The sequence below is a fragment of the Grammomys surdaster genome, unplaced genomic scaffold (genome assembly GCF_004785775.1).
Source record: "Grammomys surdaster isolate TR1022 unplaced genomic scaffold, NIH_TR_1.0 254, whole genome shotgun sequence".
In the NCBI taxonomy this organism is placed as follows: Eukaryota; Metazoa; Chordata; class Mammalia; order Rodentia; family Muridae; genus Grammomys; species Grammomys surdaster.
Genome location: NW_021604695.1, coordinates 564,981 through 583,466, shown reverse-complemented (window position 1 = coordinate 583,466; position 18,486 = coordinate 564,981). Strand labels below are relative to the sequence as shown.

Here is an 18,486-nt window from a genome sequence, read left to right as displayed (position 1 = left end):
GGGTGTCAAATTCCTCCCCCCCCAACCCCGCTAAAGCTGGAGTAACTAGGTTGTGAGCCACCATGTGCACGCTGTCACTCTCCTCTTTCTAACACAGAGTCAAGGTTGTTTCCTGGAAGTTGGGTGTCGTCTCTCTCCAAACAGTGCTTTGGGAGGTAGCATCTTGTCTTGATACCTTGGGCAGCATGTGCCTGCCCTTCTGCCACTCTCCCTGGCTGTGTGCTGTGGTCCATAATAGCCAGCACAAACCCAGAGCTCCTCACGTTTGTGCTTGTTTTTTACAGTTCCAAATACTTTGAAGAAGACAGATGACTCTATGAGTGTGCCAGCTGTGGACTTGGACCACAAGTTTCGGTGCAAGGTTGTGAACTGTTTGAAATTCTTCCGCAAGGCTAAACTGCTGCACTATCATATGAAGTATTTCCACGGGATGGAGAAATCACCAGAGCCAGAGGAGGGGCCAGGGAAGACACATGTACAAACTCGGGGCTCTTCAGTACCTGACAAGGCCAGCCAGGAGAGCCTGACCAGGAAGCGGGTCTCTGCCAGCTCCCCAAGTGAGTATCTTGGTTCTGTGGAATGTCCTAGGAGGGCCCTGACATTTCTGAGATGGAAAGCTGCAGTAGGTTGGTGGTCCAGTTGAGGAAGTGGTTCTTGATAGTGCTGGGAGGAAGCAAGAAGCTCTGCACCCCCCACCCCCCCCATCCCCGTTCATGTGACATCGAGGGTTTACTGCTGAAGGCTGTGGCGTTCCTGGGATGAGTAGGAGCTCTGAAATCAACAGAAGTTCGCCCCAGAACAGATGGATGCCTCTCCACCCGTGTCCCATTGCAGTCAGGAGGACAAAAGCTCAGGAAAAAGTGAACTTAATTCTGTTCCTGGGTGCAGGTGTGAGCCCTCTAACCCTTCACTCAACCTCAGGCTGCTTTGGAAAAGCTGGAACCACAGTGTGCCTGCACAGCCACCACCAAGCCTCTTAGCAGAGAAAGATCCCCCCCTTAAAAATATTTGTTTGTTTGTTTATTTAATGTATTTGAGTATGCTGTCCCTGTCTTCAAACACATCAGAAGAGGGCATCGGATTCCATTATAGAGAGAGTTGTGAGCTACACTTGTCTTAAACAACTCCTGCCCTCCCCCCAAGGACAATGTCCCTACCAGCACACTGTCTCATACCACAGTAAACAATACTGATGGCTACAGAAAATAACACCTACCATGGTAGGCTCATTTAGTCTAAAGCCATGGTTTTCCATGGGTAAGAAAATGGCCTGGGCAAGACTGGAAATGGGTAGTAAGCACAGTAGCTTTCTCCTCCCTTCCTTGGTACTCTCACTAGGTTAAACCTGCATGGGAGCATGGGAGGCTGGTGATAGGGCTCAGTGTATAAAAGTACTCTTGCAAAGCCAATGGCAGGAGCTCAGTCCTGGGGACTCATGTAGTGGGAGAGAATGGGGTACTTCCACATGTGTGCCAGCATTTCTCTCCCATGATTCTCGATGCTGAGAATTCTTTGGTTAAGGTGTCATTAGTGTGGTTCTAGTGAAGGTTCTCCTCCCTGCATCCTCACATGGATCTCTGGCTCCTTCTTAGAAGGAGACTAATTCCATCAGGAAGTTGCCGCCCCTCATGATTTCAGATGCTTTTCAGGAGTTCCTTGTCCAGATACCATCACACTGCAGGTGGGAATGTAAAAATAAACTTTTCAGCCAGACATGGTTGTACACACCTTTATTTCCAGCTCTCTGGAGGCAGAGGACAGGTGGATCTCTGAGTTCGAGACCAGCCTGGTTTATAGGGTGAGTTCCGGGGCAACCAGGTCTACACAGAGAAACCCTGTTTGGAAGGGGAAAAAAATTTAAGGGTTGGCAGAGTACATCAGAGCATGCACAAAGCATGCACAAAGCCATGGCTAGAAAAAAAATTGCTAATCTCAGGGATGAGGGACTGAGTGGTAGCTCGTGGTTCAGGCATGTCAGTGTAACAAATGTCATTTATTCCAGTGGAGAGAGCATGGCAAACACCTGAGTTCAAGGGTGTCTAACTCTGTGACACTGTAACACATCTCTGCTGTCTACAAATCTGTTGGGCTACATTCATAGCTGTCCTGTGATGCCCATGGCTAAGACCACAGGTTGGACCACCTGCTAGATATTGCCCAGTAGTGGAAGAGTAGAGAGACTGGTGGCACTGTGTCTGTTAATTCAGCAAGGATAAATTGAAGGGAGTAGTTGGCGCTACACTACTGGGGAGAAGATAGAGTCATAGTATATCCCCCAGGTTGGGGCCAGTATTACAGAGCTCATATCCCAAGGCTTCTAGAGATAGGTTGCAGTTAGGGTCCTGCTTGGGGTTTAATAATAAAGATGAGGGGACATCTCTGTAGTTTAAAGCTATTGACCGTTTTTCCTGAGGCTGTCCCTCAGCTAGCTTCTAATTTAACCCAACCCTCCTGCCATTGCCTCCTTCCACTGCTCTAATCCTCCCTTCCATTCATCCATGGGTCTGTGTCTTCTGGACGCCTGCTCTGTAGGTCTGCTCCAGCCTCAGCTGCCAGCTCTTTATTTTACAAAAAGCCACATTCCTTTCTCATACAAAAAAGATGCTAGCACAGTGGGAGAGGGTCCAGCGATTACTTGGTTCTGAGCTTTACTGGTTCTGAGCAGATCAGCAGCTGGACAAGGCCCAGTCCTTATTGTAATGTTGCCCTTTGGCCAGACTGAGGGCTATGTGATCTCCCCCAAGGCAGCCTTTTTAACAGGATAATATCAGAGAATCCTTTTTTGGGGCAGGTAAGGAAGTGACTAACATTTACATATAGAAAGCAGGTTAATGGTCCATAGAAATGACAATACTAAATACCCACCAAGGGCAGAATGCTCAGCAATTAAGAATTGAAAATGCTGGGTCATACCTACACAGTCATTTGACACAATATGTGGGTATAGGTCATCCCAGCATTATATGTATACAAAAATGTGTATATGTATGGATGTGTGTGTATAATACACACACACACACACACTTTTTTTTCCTGACAAAGTTTCACAAAGTAGTCTAGCTGGCCTTGAATTTTATTTATTTATTTATTTATTTAAAAATTTTATCTGTCTATGTATTCGAGAGATAGAATCTCACTATATGCTGGGCGATGGTGGCGCACGCCTTTAATCCCAGCACTTGGGAGGCAGAGGCAGGCGGATTTCTGAGTTCGAGGCTAGCCTGGTCTACAGAGTGAGTTTCAGGACAGCCAGGGCTACACAGAGAAAAAAAAAAAAAAAGAATCTCACTATATAACTCTGGCTGGCTTGGAACTTGCTATGTTGACCAGGCTGGCTCTGCTTCCTGAGTATCAGCAAACTTTCCTATAAAGGGCTAGATGATAATATCAGCTTTGAGGACCCTGAGTCACTGTTGTCACTACTCAGGTTGGCAGCTGAAGCAGGAAGGTAGCTGTGGACGTAGAGTGAGTGATGGCTATACACTTCACCCAGCTCCTTCACAGTCCCGGCAGCAGCTCAGACACAAAAAGGCCTGGGGTGGTCGAGTAGTCTTGCTGGGTACTCACTTTGTATCTCCAGGGGCAGGAAGGGACTCTCCTGGGCAGGACCAGGTCCATGATTGTGTGTGTTGGACCCTAAGATCCAAACCAGGAAGATGAGCTCCTGCAGAAACACTCACGGACAGGGGATTTGATGCAAATGCAAGATGTTTATTGATCCAGTGCCCTGGGGTTCCCCTGCACGCAGGCTAGAGGAACCCCGAGTTAAAGCTAAGAGCAGCTTTTACATGGTTTTCACAGGGTCTACGAGGGTAGTCTTACATTCACCTCTAAGACAATGTTAGCCACAAAGGCTGACCTCGAACGGCTGCTCCCACACCCATTTTCTTGGCAACTCATATTTACACATTATCTTATGACAATGAGTGTTAACTAAGTGTGTCTTATCATGGCTTCTGTTTACTCAGGTTCATTGCGCTAAGGGCCTTTAATCTTATCTTGGGCCCTTTTCCTGGAATGTGTGTAAGTCTTTGGAATGTGCTTCTCCCCAGCGGGTCTCTAGAGAAGTTAATTTTGTTTTGTTTTGTTTTGTTTTGTTTTTTGAGACAGGGTTTCTCTGTGTAGCCCTGGCTGTCCTGGAACTCACTCTGTAGACCAGGCTGGCCTCGAACTCAGAAATCCACCTGCCTCTGCCTCCCAAGTGCTGGGATTAAAGGTGTGCACCACCACCGCCCGGCTGAGAAGTTAATTTTTAAGTTTAGGCTGAGACCTAAGATTCCTTCATGTGTTAGTTTTCTGCCTAGGAATACTAAAATAAAACTAAGAAAAGAATAAGATCCTAGAACTGAAGACAAAATAGTAAATAACAACTCTTGAACATGTGTTTAATTTTAGCTGCAAAAGAGAAGGAAAAGAATAAAGAGAAGAAATTCAAAGAACTTGTGAGAGTGAAGCCAAAGAAGAAAAAGAAAAAGAAAAAGAAAACCAAGCCTGGTATGGAGAACTTCCCCACTTAAAAAAGATCAGAGGCCTTTCTTGGGTCTTGTGGGCTCAGCCTAGCACGGGTCCTGGAAGAGGATGTGGGTTGAGGCTGAACACGCAGCCAACTCTTACAGAGACTTAGTTTATTTACTATCACTGCAAATACATTCTGATGTGTGTATGAGAAGGTACAGTGCACGCGTGGACATTCAAGGACAACTTTCAGGAACAAATTCTCCCACTCTGGGTTCCAGAGATTTTAACTCAGGTCACCAGACTTGTATGCCAAGTATATTTTCCCATTGAGCCATCCTGCTGGCCCCTAAGCCAAGTTTGAGGAAGTTTGGCCTTTATAAATGCCTCCCCACTGTACCATTGGCCAGTGTGTCCTGTCACAGGGAAGGACTTGGATATGCACAGGAATAGTGTGTTGCTTAAGTAACTTTTCCCTCTGATGTTTTTGAGACATGGTCTTTCTTACTCTGTATCTCACACTGCTCCCAGCCTCTCAGTCCTAGAACTTCCGCCTCCTGAAGCATTGAGGTCATGTGCATGTATGCTCCTTGAGGTTTACTTGCATAACTGTTAAATACTCAACTCTCAAGAAAACTTTCAGTTGTTAACTGTTAAATGATCTCAAGAAAACCTTCAGTTGTTGAAAGGTGTTAAAACAACACTTTTAAGAAAATCTCTGCTGCAACCTTGGGAGCTAAAGAGATGCCTATGTTTTATACTCCATGACCCTTCTGGCTTATAAATCCATTTTATCAGAAAAAAGGGGTGGGTGGGGAGGAAATGTTCTTAAAGGTAACTGCCCTTCACCCCTCTCTGTGGTGTGCTGCACCTAGACCTTTGAGCTCTTTGAACTCAAAAGCTATTATTGGATGGGGTTGCTTCTGGGATGCCTGATGGTGCCTGGGATGCTCATTTGTGCCTGATGCTGTTCTTGTAGAATGTCCCTGCAGTGAGGACATCAGTGACACCTCACAGGAACCTTCTCCACCCAAAACTTTTGCTGTCACCAGATGTGGTTCCTCACACAAGCCTGGGGTCCACATGAGCCCACAGCTCCATGGTTCAGATCATGGGAACCACAAAGGGAAATTGAAAGCGTGTGGTAAGAGAACTCACTGTCACATGGTGGGCTGTTAGAAAGTGTGTGCTATGTGACCGCGGGTGTGGTGTAGAGTAAGTACTCAGTGATTGCAAGTAGTCAGTGAGAAGATCTAGCCTTATCTCTGAAGGTGGCTGAGGACAGAAATGGCTACTAACCAGACAGGTTCTGGTGGGCTGGGGAGAAACCTAGGGGAACATTTTAGAGTCCTCTGGGCAATGGTATATGTGAGTCACAAGAAGTGACTCTTCTGACAATGAGCTCAGTGATGCTGGGAGCCAGCCCCTTAGTGTTTCCTCAGGGAAATGGGAACAGTAGTTCAGCCCTAGTCAGGCAGCATGCGTCATTTGAGCTGTTCTAATAAGAATAGAGCTGAAAACTGAGTCCTGTTTTCAGGCCTGTGGAAGTCCCTGGAGGAAAGGGGCTGAAACAATGTGGGGTACACAATGTTATCTGTGAGTTTAGAGCACTGACTGTTGGCTTCCCTTTCCTTCCAGAGGAGGATAATTTGAGCGAGTCCTCTTCAGAGAGCTTTCTTTGGAGTGATGAAGAGTATGGTCAAGATGTTGATGTCACCACCAACCCAGATGAGGAGCTTGAAGGCGATGACCGCTATGATTTTGAGGTGGTCCGCTGCATCTGTGAAGTCCAGGAGGAAAATGACTTCATGATTCAGGCAAGTAGAGTTTCCAGAACACAGATTAGAGGAAGACAGACTGATCCTTGGAGAGAATGTGAGGTCACAGCGAGTGAGTCCTGTGAGCAGCCCTGTGTGTGCAGTACTAACAACATTAGACTGAGCTTGGTTTTGGGTTCAGATTTCTGGGAATTCTAGGCTGCTGTAAATACATATTAATAAAGGAGGAAAATCATTGCTGCCAAAGGGGAAGGTCTAGCCTGTCTCACAGGAAGGAGTTGAGCAACCGGGACTCAGACTGTGGAGCAGCAATGCCATCTTCTTTATGGACTCATCTTCTCTGCTAGCCTGAGAGAAGAAATGGAGTCAGGTTTTATATATATGTGTGTGTGTGTGTGTGTGTGTGTGTGTGTGTGTGTGTGTGTGTGTACACGCACGCACGCATGCTTGAGCATGCATATGTGCGGGCAGCAGGTGTTCCTGATAAAAGGATTGGCAGCCCACTGTGCATCTCTACATAGGCTGTATCAGGAAGAACCGGTGTTGTTTTGCGTTTTGCTTTCCTGTTTTATATACGTGACATCAAAATTTGAAGTTGACTTGATTTAATGTACATAGTTGCATTCATGTCTTTTGTCCTTTTTGTTGATGTGTTAGTTTGTTTGTTTAGAGCAGAGTCTCTGTCTTTGTTACTTTTCTGTTACTGTGATAAAAATATCACAAAAAGCAACTTAAAAAAAAAGAAAAAAGTTTTTTTTTTTAAGAAAAAAGTTTTTATGGCCCACAGTTCTAGATGGGTACATAGAACACAGAACAGCATGGTGGCAGGAGCATGAAGCCAGCTCCTCATACTGTCTCAGTGTCAGAAAGATGAGTGGAACTCATTCATACCTGCATGCTGCACTTGGCTTACTTTCTCTGACAAAGTTTAGCTAGTACCCCCTGCCTAGGAAATGGTGCCACCTACAGTGGAACGGTCTTCCACTCACCCTATTCAGAATAATCCTAAATAAACAGACGATAAACTAACCAGATCTAGACAATCCTTAATGAGACTCTCCACAGTCTCATTTGGCCCCATTTGTTGTCAAACCTGCTGTATTTTCTGCTTTTGTTTCCTAAATGCTAAGATTACAGTCACATGCTACCATGCTGTCTCTGCTTCCTAGGTGTAGACCTTTGTGGTTTCTTCTAGCACTTCAGAAGTTTTGTTTTTTAAGCACCTTACGAATGTTTATTTTGGAGTTGAATGAGGGCTGTGGCTTCCATTTACTGGCAGTGTGCTCCTGTTTTGAAATGTTGCTTGATTTACTGCCTTTCTCTGTACATTGGGGTCTCTTTCTGGAGTCTCTCTTTTTCAGTGAGGCAGAGACAAAAGAACACAGCAATTCTATGAGATTGTGCCTTTGTGATATTCAAAAATCCCTGGCAGGGCTAGTCCCCTCCCTCTCATCTTTTTACTTTGCATATATTTTCTGACTACTAATTTTAGAGTTCTTAGTTTCAGAGCTACCAACTTCCTTATTTGTTGGGCCACAATATTTTATAAGCCCAGGTAAAGTTGTTGTCTTCAGAGTAGTGACTTCCTTTCTGCTGGTCCTCTGGCAGCACTCCCAATACAAGGGAAGGCAGTTGAGTGTATGCTTTGCAGGAATCTTTGCACTTGGCTAAATTCATGCTGTCTCATGTGTGCCGTTGATCACCTATGTAACCTTCTGCAAGTTTTAAGAGTAAGTGCAAAGAGCTAGCACATGATTTCTCTAGGAGGCCAAAGGGACTTAGCTAGTCTGTTAATAATAGAAACTCAATATGAAGCTTTGTGCTGAGTTCATAGTGGGAGGATGTGCATATGATCCATGGATTTCTAACAGACAGCCCATGGTGTGGGCAGGAGCAGTGTCCCATCTGCACTTGGGGAAACTGAGGCCTAGGGTTGAAACCTGGAACTGTGCAAAGTTAACATAGATAATTTATTCTAAGAGTATGAACAGGTTTTATTAAGCCCAGAAAGTGACCAGGAAGTTGAAACTGAGAGTCAGGAGTGGTAGCAGTCAGCCTGAAGTCAGTACTATTCAATTGATCTACATGTTTGCTTTGTTTTGTTTTTTAAAGGTTTATTTTTATTTTTAATTTGGGTGTGTATTGTATATGTATAGAGAGTGTATGTGCTTGAGAGCAGGTACCTCAGAGGTCAGAGAGAAGTTCTCTCAGCGTTCTTTATTCCATTTATGGCCCAGACTTCGGTTTCTTTAAGCTGTCATTCCTATGTTGCAAATGCTGAGCTTCCGCCAGAACAGGATTCACTGTTTATTTATTTGTTTGTTTGTTTGTTTGTTTGAGACAGGGTTTCTCTGTGTAGCCCTGGCTGTCCTGGAACTCACTCTGTAGACCAGGCTGGCCTCGAACTCAGAAATCTGCCTACCTCTGCCTCCCAAGTGCTGGGACTTAAGGTGTGCGCCACCACTACCTGGCCTTGTTTGTTTTAAGAATTATTCTATGTATGTTAGTACACTGTAGCTGTCTTCAGACACACCAGAAGAGGGCATCAGATCCCATTAGAGATGGCTGTGAGCCACCATGTGGTTGCTGGGAATTGAACTCAGGACCTCTGGAAGAGCAGTCAGTGGTCTTAACCACTAAGCCATCTCATCAGCCCTGTGTTGTTTTTGTAACAGGTTCTAAAGTATCCCATGTGGGCTTTGGCCTCACTGTGTAACTATGTCTGGCTAAGCCTATCTTCATGTCTCTACCTCTCAAGTGCTGGGATTACAGACATATTCCACCACACCTCACAATCTAAATTTTCTTTGTGTCCTGTAGTCTCTCCCAGAGATGATAGCCTCATGGGCACTTCTGAAATGGCTCTTGGGACTAAAGAACTAAGGACTCTAAATTTAATTTGTTCACTATGCATAAACCTCCATGTGGTCAGTGGTGGCCTAGCTGGGTCACTGTGTGACTACAGTTTTGTTGGGTAGAGATCAGAAAGGAGTGCTCCCCCATTTCCTCTCAGCCACACTCCAGGTAAGTGGGCCCTGCTTTGGCTGCCTCCTGCATTCTGACTTCTGTTGCTTCTTTAATTCTCACAGTGTGAAGAGTGCCAGTGCTGGCAGCATGGGGTCTGCATGGGATTACTGGAAGAAAATGTGCCCGAAAAATACACCTGCTATGTTTGCCAAGACCCTCCAGGTAGAGATTTCTGGAGCTGGGATGTGAGCAGCATGTAACCTCTTCCTTAGCACAGCAACGTTCTTTTGTTGTTGTTTGTTTGTTTATTTTTGGGTTTTCAAGACAGGGTTTCTCTGTGTAGCCCTGGCTGTCCTGGAACTCACTCTGTAGACCAGGCTGGCCTCAAACTCAGAAATCTGCCTGCCTCTGCCTCCCAAGTGCTGGGATTAAAGGCGTTAGCACAGCAACTTTTGAGACACTGTGTCTGATGCATCTTTGCTAGTGACTCTGCTCACCTTTGTTCCAAGCCCCCATGGTGGGCAGTCCTTCTGAACAGTAAGAGATGTGTATGAAGATGCTTACCTAGCAGAAGGCTTGATCTTGAAATGTAGTGGGAAACACACAGGATGTTGTTAACCAGAAGCAGAGAGTTCTGTAGGTCTGATGAAAACTATCCACAGTGTTGAATGCTCCATGAATTATCCTGCTGAGCTTTTGTTCTAGTTTCTATAGTAAGACACTTTTTTCCTTGAGAGCTCTGAGGATGGGCATGTGGCTCTGTTGGTGGCATTTCACATCTGCCCTCCATTGCATCACTGCCCCTGGAGGGGAAGAGCCTCATATACAGTTTGTCAGCACTCTAAGCAGTGTCTTGCTCGGCTCCTTAGCAGGGTTGTTGGTTCCATGATTATCGGCTTGTCTGTGGATATTGGCTGTCCCTTCTACTATGCCCAGCCTGTTTCACAGTTTTTATAGTGACTGAAGAGTGAGTGAGTCAGGTTGGAAGGTACTGTCTCCTGAGCTTTTGGAACAGGACGTGCTGCCGAGTTCCTGAGCTTAGTTTTCTGTCTTTTCTAAGGAAGCTTGTCATGAGCAGGGCTTAGGAGTTATCCAGGTTATCTGTAATGTAACAGATGGGAAGCAGGGGTCCAGAGAAGGGAAGGACCACTGTCATGTGTCCAGTTAGGGTCAGGTAGTACTATTGGAAAGGGGTTTGGAGCCTTCTATTCACTGAGTCCATTTGAGATACTTTGCCAGGCTCTGAGACTGCAGCTACCAATAAGATGGCTCCTTTTCTTCTGGCTTTTAATGAGACTGGGGACAGAAAACAGAAGTTGGAACAAATTAAATAAACACAAGACAGGTATACAGGTGAAGCTAGGAGAGAAATCCATAAGGGGGTAACCAGGGACCCTGAAAAGGCTTTTTGATGCTGTCTGATGGCCAAAAGGCTTTCCTGAGGAGATGAGGAGCACTGGAGGAAAGAGGTCAGGCCAAGAAAGAGATTGTTTTGTGTGTGTTTCTAAAACTCAGACAAGCCATGCTAAGGAGGGCGTGAGAAGACGAAAGAGAAGGATTCTGTGGCCTTGATAGATAGAGTTAGGGGTTTGGTGTTTCCTTCTGTGAACAACCGAAAGCTGTGGAAGGTTGTGAGTGGAAGAGGGAAGGGATGATGTAACTCTGAATTCAGCCATGGTGGTGAGCATGTGTATCCCAGAACTCTCCAAGCAGCAGGAGGAACGGGTTCAAAGCCAGTCTAAGCTTCATGATCAGTTTGAAGATTGTCTGAGTCATGTGAGTCCCTGTCTAGAAAAAGGAGGGGAAGGGGCAGAAAAGTGGGTAAAGGAGGGAGATAGCTGAAAGGAGGAAGACTGTGAATCAGAATCTGTACTCTAGTTCCTGTGGTGGGTGGAAGGGACCATACCTTATTCCTTCCTACCTTGTCTCCAACACATAGAGGCCAAGGAAACGTGAATGAAGTGAACACAGTAATCAGAACACAGTTCTGGAAACTTAGGGCGGGCGATAGGCCCGCTGAGGGGACAGTCTGGGTTTCCCTCAGGTGTGTTTGACTGTTGTGATGTTGTCACCTTAGGTCAGAGGCCTGGCTTCAAGTACTGGTATGACAAGGAGTGGCTGAGCCGGGGACATATGCATGGTCTGGCATTTCTGGAAGAGAACTATTCCCATCAGAATGCCAAGAAGATCGTGGCCACCCACCAGCTTCTTGGGGACGTTCAGAGAGTGATCGAAGTGCTCCACGGCCTGCAGCTCAAGATGAGCATCTTGCAGTAAGTGTGGTGCCTGCAGCTCTGGGCAGGCATTTACTTTGACTCTCAATTCAGTCAGGTTTGGGGAGAAAGTGGAAAGCCACAAAGTTTGAGACCTGTACCAAAAAAATCTGTTGCTGTGCTGAGCAGGTGGCTTAGGGGTTGAGTGTTTGCCTAGCATGTGTGGTACTGAGTTTGATTATCAGTACCTTTACCCCACCCAACTTCCCCAAAGTCAGTTATGTACTAAGTATTCCTTTGTAAAGCAATTGACTTTATTGAGGAATACTTTGCATGTAATTAAGTTCACTTATTTTAAGACCTTATTGAATTTGATAAGTGCATATATTCATGCAACTAACACTATAAACCAGGACATGGTGTGTGCATTTGATGTCTTTTTTCTCATGGTTAGTACAGGTGTGTATGTGCGTGTGCACACAGTGGCACATGGTCAGAGGTCAGAGGACAGTTTGCAGGAGGTGGTTCTGTCCTTCCACCATGTCTTAGCCTTCCCTTGAGAACTTGAATTGTAGATGTCAGCCACCATGGCATAATGTCCACGTTTACAATTTGCTTTGTGGTATCTTTGGGTGTACAGTTGTTTGTTTTACATTGAGTTTTTTTTTTTTAAGTTTTATTTTATTTTATTTGTATGAGAAATCTGTAGCTGTCTTCAGACACACCAGAAGAGGGCATTAGATCCTATTACAAATGGTTGTGAGGCACCTTGTGGTATTTGAACTCAGAACCGGGATTTGAACTCAGGACCTCTGGAAGAGCAGCCAGTGCTCTTAACCACTGAGCCATCTCACCAGCCCTGAGTTTTTTTCTACATTTACAAATGTGAGGGTTTTTAAATTGTGGTAAAATATACATAATGCCAAATACCAAATTTACCATCTGAACTCCTCTTTTTATTTTTTTATTTTTGCAACAGAATATCTTTATTTAGTACTGGCTGTCCCGAAACTAGACATGTAGACCAGACTGGCCTTGAACTCACAGAGATCCTCCTGCCTTTTGCCTTCTGAGTGCTGGGATTAAAGGTGTGCAGTACCCAGCTCTTAATTGTTTTCCTTTTGATCAGTCTGATTTTGAATTCTGTTGCTCAAGCAATGCTCTTGCTTTGGCCTCCAGCATAGTTGAGATTGCAGGATTGAACGCCATGTCTGTCTTCTATCTTAGCCATTTTTCTTTACATTTGTGTATTGTGACAGTCATTACACAAGCATGCAGCCAGTCTCCAGAACTCTTCATCCCACAAGACTGGTTTCTTCATGCAGGTCCCCGTCCTCTCAGTCTAGCAGCAGCATTCTGTTTTCTGTCCCTATGAATTCAACTTCTCTATATACCTCAGAGGAGAAACTATGCAATATTTATCTGTGCTTTATTTCACATGGCATAATACCTTCAAGGTTCATCTATATTGTATTAGAATTGTCTTTCTTTTTAAGGTAAAATGTATAGTATTTGCCTATCACATTTTATTTATTCTTTCATCCTAAACGCTCACGATTCATAGGCAAAGAAGCTTAAATCTGCTGTCAGAGGGACTGGCAGGTGGCTCAGCAGTTAAGAGCTCTTGTTGCTCTTCCAGAGGGTCTATTGTTCAGTTTCCACTACCAACATTGGCTAACTTACAACCATCTGTAACTCCAGCTCTAAGAGATGCAATGGATGGCCTCTGAGAGCGTCTGCATGCATGCACATGCACATTTTTAAAAAATGATTTATTTTTATTTTATGTGCATTGGTGCTTTTGCCTGTATCTATGTCTGTGTGAAGGTGCTGGATACCAGGAACTAGAATTACAGGCAGTTGTGAGCTGCCATGTGGGTTGAACCCATATTCTTTGGAAGAACAGCCAAGTGCTCTCAGCAGCTGAGCCACCCTCTGCTCCCTTTAAAATAAAAGTTTTAAAAATTCTTCTGGGTGAGCCATTGTTAACACTTACTTGTCCCTGTTGGAGCTTTGCTCATACAGAGGTTCTAGGCCTTCTAGAAATGGATTTGTGGTGGCATTTGTTTCCATATAGGCTCTGGGGACACTGGCACCCCACTGCCCTCACTGTGCTCTCCAGCCACCATTCATTGTTGTTCTTTTCTTCTCCTCTTTCGCCACCTTTCTTTCTCTTTCTTCCTTTTAGTAATAAAAAGTTGTAATAGAAGTTCTGCGTACTTAGGAAATGAAAGGTGGGCAGGTGAGAATTGAAAGGTGAAGTGAGTCACTTTTTAATTTACAAAAATACGAGCGCGTGTGTGTAAATTATGCTCCAGGAAGCAAGCTGGAGGCTCAGAGTGTGCACAACTCTTGCACAGGATCCATGTGTGGCTCCTAGCACCTACTTTGTACAGCTCACAACTGCCAGTAACTCCCCCAACTCCAGGCCGTCTTCTGACCTCCTCAGATTTTATATTTAACATATTTGTGTGCCATATACATACCCTGGGCACAGACATATAGTTAAAAATATAATAAATCTTTAAAGTGATGACACATTTATATAGAGAGAGTTTGGAGCTGAGGAGGTAAATAGAATGCCTGCTCAAAGCCCTGGGTTCAGTTCCTAGCATATGTATCTATATGTATATACACAGCCATACACACACACACACACACACAAACACACACACACACACACTCACCTTCCATACACTTTCTATATACTTGCTCCCACTGAGAACAGTATACTGAAATATTTTTCTCTTGTTCTTTCCCAATTTTACCACTGCTTAAGATGGAGCAGGTGAGTGTAGTGACCCTCCGTGGGGTTAGAATTCCAGGAGCAGTGGTTCCAGGGGACTGTGACATCCTTCAAAGTGTTTTGTGCAGACACTCATATGTCTTCCTGCATTAGATACAGAGAGGAGGCTGTCTCGTGTGATGGCTGTCTCTGTCCTTTACTGACCCTGGCTACTTTTTTCTTTGGAATGGTTAAAATAGAAGACTGTATTTTTTTTTTTAAAGAAATGTTATGATTAATGAGCATACATACTTACCTACTCCAGTACCACTGCATTTTGGTAGTTATCAGTGCTGTTGCATATCAGGGTTCTCTTGGCAGTTGATTGAGTTTAGATTGTTAGTAAACCACATTTGTTCTTACTGCATTTTATTTATTTATGAGTGCGTGTGCCACGCCATGTGTATGCAGGTTAGAAGAACATCTTTTGGTAATTGGTTCTCTTGTACTATGTGGTTCTGGGTATCAGACTCAGGTTGTCAGGCTTGGCATCAGGCATCTTTCAAGTCAGAGCTGGTAGCTGACAGATGATGGCACTAGTTTCTAAAAGAAGCCAGAAGGAGCCTGAGCTCACTGGCTGCTGCTCAGCAACCAAGTCTAGTTGCGTCCACTGTGCCTGCAGTGGGAGCCCCCGAGAGAGAGGCCTCCTAAGAGACTGAGGGCTTAGCCTCAGTATGGTAAGTGGGTAGAGGCCTCTGTCTCTTACTGGAGAGTGTTGATGAGAGGAGCTTTGCAATGGTGCCAGCTACCTTCATTCAACACTGTTGTTTCTTGCCATTCCCACAGGAGCAGAGAGCATCCTGATCTGCAGCTATGGTGCCAGCCCTGGAAACAGCACTCAGGGGAGGGGAGAGCACATTCCAGACACATCCACATCACAGACTCCAGGAATGAGGAGTCCCCAAGCTATAGAACTTTGAATGGGGCGGTGGAAAAGCCATCGCCCCTGCCCCGGTCTGTGGAGGAGTCTTATATCACCAGTGAGCATTGCTACCAGAAACCCCGCGCCTATTACCCTGCTGTGGAGCAGAAGCTGGTTGTGGAGACTAGAGGCTCCGCCCTAGATGCTGCAGTCAGCCCCCTCTGTGAGAACGGTGACGACCCCCTCTCCCCACGCCTAGGCTGGCCCATCGACCAAGACAGGAACAGAGTGGACATCGATCCCAAACCTAGCTCCCCAAAGGTAGGTGGCTTGCCTGTACTTACTTACCCCTTACTTCATGGCTGAGTGCTGGGGAGTCCTCCTTCTGGGCCAACCTTCCTGTGCAAGACGCTTCTTAATAGAAATACTAAATTTGCTCATCAAAGGGCTTTTGGCTTTTGTTTGTTTATTTGTTTATTTCCCCTGTTAAGATGTGTACAAGGTTAAGGGACCTACTTTAGTCAAAGGTCATCAGTTCCAGGGAATTCCACAAAATGGCACAATGGGAGGGGAGGGTCAGGAACAGAGAGAGGAGAAGCCTGGACATCGATTCAAACTTGAAATAACTAAGGGAAATTTGTTTTTTCTTTCATATCATTTGCATTTTAATTGCACCTAGGTGCTAAGTTATTAGCATGAACTTAGTCAAGTGTGTTGTTAGACATAATGGTTTTAAGAAGAGGGGTTAATTTCATTCAAGTCTTTGCTACTCTGAGCATTTTCCCCAGGAGCCAGCCTTTTGTTTGTTGTTCAGCTTTTGTCATTATTAAGTCACTCTGTTCTGAACGCCAGGTAGTCATGCCAGTCTGCATCTGTGCCTGCCTTCTGTGCAAGAGGCCTTGTGTGGTTTCCAGTCTTTGCCCCTTCCCTACTTTCCTAGACTGTAGCTTTTGGATTGGCTTCAGCAGCTTAAGGGCACTGCTGTGTATTGCCAAGAGGGAGTGTCCCAACTCTGCTTCCGGGGTGGCCTGCACCCTCAGTCTCTGTCCTTGCCAGTATCTGTGGAAGTCTGCTTAGACTGTGAGCATAACCTTTCTGCAGTAGATGAGTTCAAGTCTAGGTTCAGTCACTTTGGCTCTGGCCTTCCTCCTCAGATCCGTGCAAGCTTTCAGGACCCTAAATATATGTTATCATGAATTGTTATCATCCCAAATAAATGAATAAAAGTTTGAGATCCCAAACTGTACATAGTAAAAGGCTAGCAGTCCTGTGGAAACACAGTACTCAATGTCGAAGTTCCTATTCTCATCATGGCAAACCCCTGGTAGGCCAGTATACCAGCACCATAGTTCCATCTTAATGTTACTTGAGAAAACTATATCCCTGTTGCCAATAAGGGAACTACCTCACCAAGGCCACATGTTCACCAAGAGACAGCCAGGACTCACTAACTATGCCTATAATAACCTAACCTCACTAGCCCTGCTCTAGGCAGTCCTGAGCGAGCCAGAGGAAGCATCTGAGCCTCTGAGTGCTGTCCTGAGGCTGGAGCCTTGGTGCATTAAAGCACTGTGAGTGGCAGTGGGAGGAGGGGAGCAGCAGCTGCTTTTTCAGAGGGTTCTAATGCTGGCTAGTTGGAGAAAAGCTGGCTGTCTCTGCTTAGTGATTTAAACATTATTGCATGCCCAGGTGAGGGAATACATTTCCAAGAAGGTCTTGCCTGAAGAAACCCCTGCACGGAAGCTGCTGGACAGAGGTGGAGAAGGGCTGGTGAGCTCTCAGCACCAGTGGCAGTTTAACCTGCTGACACATGTGGAGTCTCTTCAGGATGAAGTAACGCATCGGATGGACTCCATTGAGAAGGAGCTGGACGGTAAGGTTCCTTTCTTGAAATTAGTCTTGAGCTTCCCCTCTGAAGCCTTCTGAAGTTCACAGCCTGGCTGTCTTTTTGCCTCTTCAGCCCCATCTTGCCTAGTTCTCCCCTCAGTGAGGACAAACATAACTTTTAAAATTTATTAGCCACTTACGAAGTCTGGTGCTATCAGGGGTCTTGCTGTACTTGTCCAGTTCCTTCTGCAGTGCTAACTGTGCAGGTCTAAGAATAGCTTAGTGGCCAAGTGCAAGCTTAGCTTGAGTGAGCTCTGAGCGCCACCTCAGCACCACACCAGTAAAGTACAGCATCTTGACAGGCGGCTGGTTGGAAATAATCTGAGCACATTTTTATTAAGTTCTGAGGGGAACTAAGCTGTTTTGGAGAGGAGGGGTTGAAGCAAAGGCTCAGAAATTAAGAGTACTGTGGTCGGCGGGGCAGTGGTGGCGCACGCCTTTAATCCCAGCACTTGGGAGGCAGAGGCAGGCGGATTTCTGAGTTCGAGGCCAGCCTGGTCTACAGAGTGAGTTCCAGGACAGCCAGGGCTACACAGAGAAACCCTGTCTTGAGAGTACTGTGGTCTAGAGGACCTGGATTCAATTCCCAACACCCACATGGTAGCTCACACTGTCTATAACTCCAGTTCCAGGGGAGTTGGCACTCTCACACAGGCAAATATACAGGCAAAACATTGTACAGAAAATAAAAATAAATAAATCTTAAAAAATATTTTCTTCATTGTGCATGTAATGTGCATATATATGTGCATGTTGGTGTGTGGACACAGCTTTGTGACACAGTGGGTGTGGCAGTCAGTGTCAGCCCTTGTTCTCCTGTTTTGAGCCAGGGTGTCTTGTCCACCACTTTATAAGCTAGCCTAGGTGGCCTGCAAGCTCCTGGGATCTCTCCTGTCTTTCCTGTTTCTGCCTCTCATCTCTTTGTAGGTTCTTTTGGATTACCAATTTGTGCTGCCGCATCTGGCTTTATGTAGATTCTGGTTATCCAATCTGTGGTCCTTAAGATCTCACTGTGTAGTCCCTGCTGGTCTGGAACTTACTATGTAGATCCAGCTGCCTGTAGAGTGCTGAAGTTAAAGGCTTATACCACCATGCCCCAGCCTTTTTTTAAAAAATGTGAATTCTGGGGGTCAGAGTCAGGTTCACATAAGGCAGATTCACTGGCCGAGTTCACTGGCTGAGGTATTTCTTCTAATTTTGGGTTTTAAATTTAAAAAACAATCTTTCATGATTGTTTCTTATTATTCTTGATTATTTGCTTAATTGTAAAGGTGGAGTCTAGGCCTAGAGAGATGCTCAGTGAGTAAAAGCTTCTACCTTTAAGCCCAACTGTCCTGACCCCTGAGATCCACCTGGTGAAAGGAGAGAGTCCTACAGATTGTCCCCTGATCTCCATACAGGCACACAAAATAAATAAAATGTAATTTAAAATGTTTTAATGGACCAAATTTGTAAATCTACGTTTGAGGGTTTTGTGAATTACAGTCAAGCTCTGAAGCCTAATAATAAAGCTCACACGCACACTTACTCCAAGAAAAG

At 45.2% G+C, this 18,486-nt stretch overlaps 1 protein-coding gene across 2 annotated transcripts in view; it reads left to right on the top strand.

Annotated features, from left to right (window-relative positions):
- The window catches only part of Phf20 (PHD finger protein 20), a 106,596-nt gene that overhangs the window by 83,190 nt on the left and 4,920 nt on the right, over positions 1-18,486 (top strand). For both annotated transcript variants that reach the window (XM_028775333.1, XM_028775334.1), the window contains exons 10-17: positions 285-557; positions 4,396-4,494; positions 5,435-5,599; positions 6,094-6,272; positions 9,323-9,422; positions 11,278-11,473; positions 14,985-15,381; positions 16,750-16,933. In XM_028775333.1, coding sequence (XP_028631166.1) covers positions 285-557; positions 4,396-4,494; positions 5,435-5,599; positions 6,094-6,272; positions 9,323-9,422; positions 11,278-11,473; positions 14,985-15,381; positions 16,750-16,933 — 1,593 coding nt within the window. The remainder of the gene's footprint in view (positions 1-284; positions 558-4,395; positions 4,495-5,434; positions 5,600-6,093; positions 6,273-9,322; positions 9,423-11,277; positions 11,474-14,984; positions 15,382-16,749; positions 16,934-18,486) is intronic.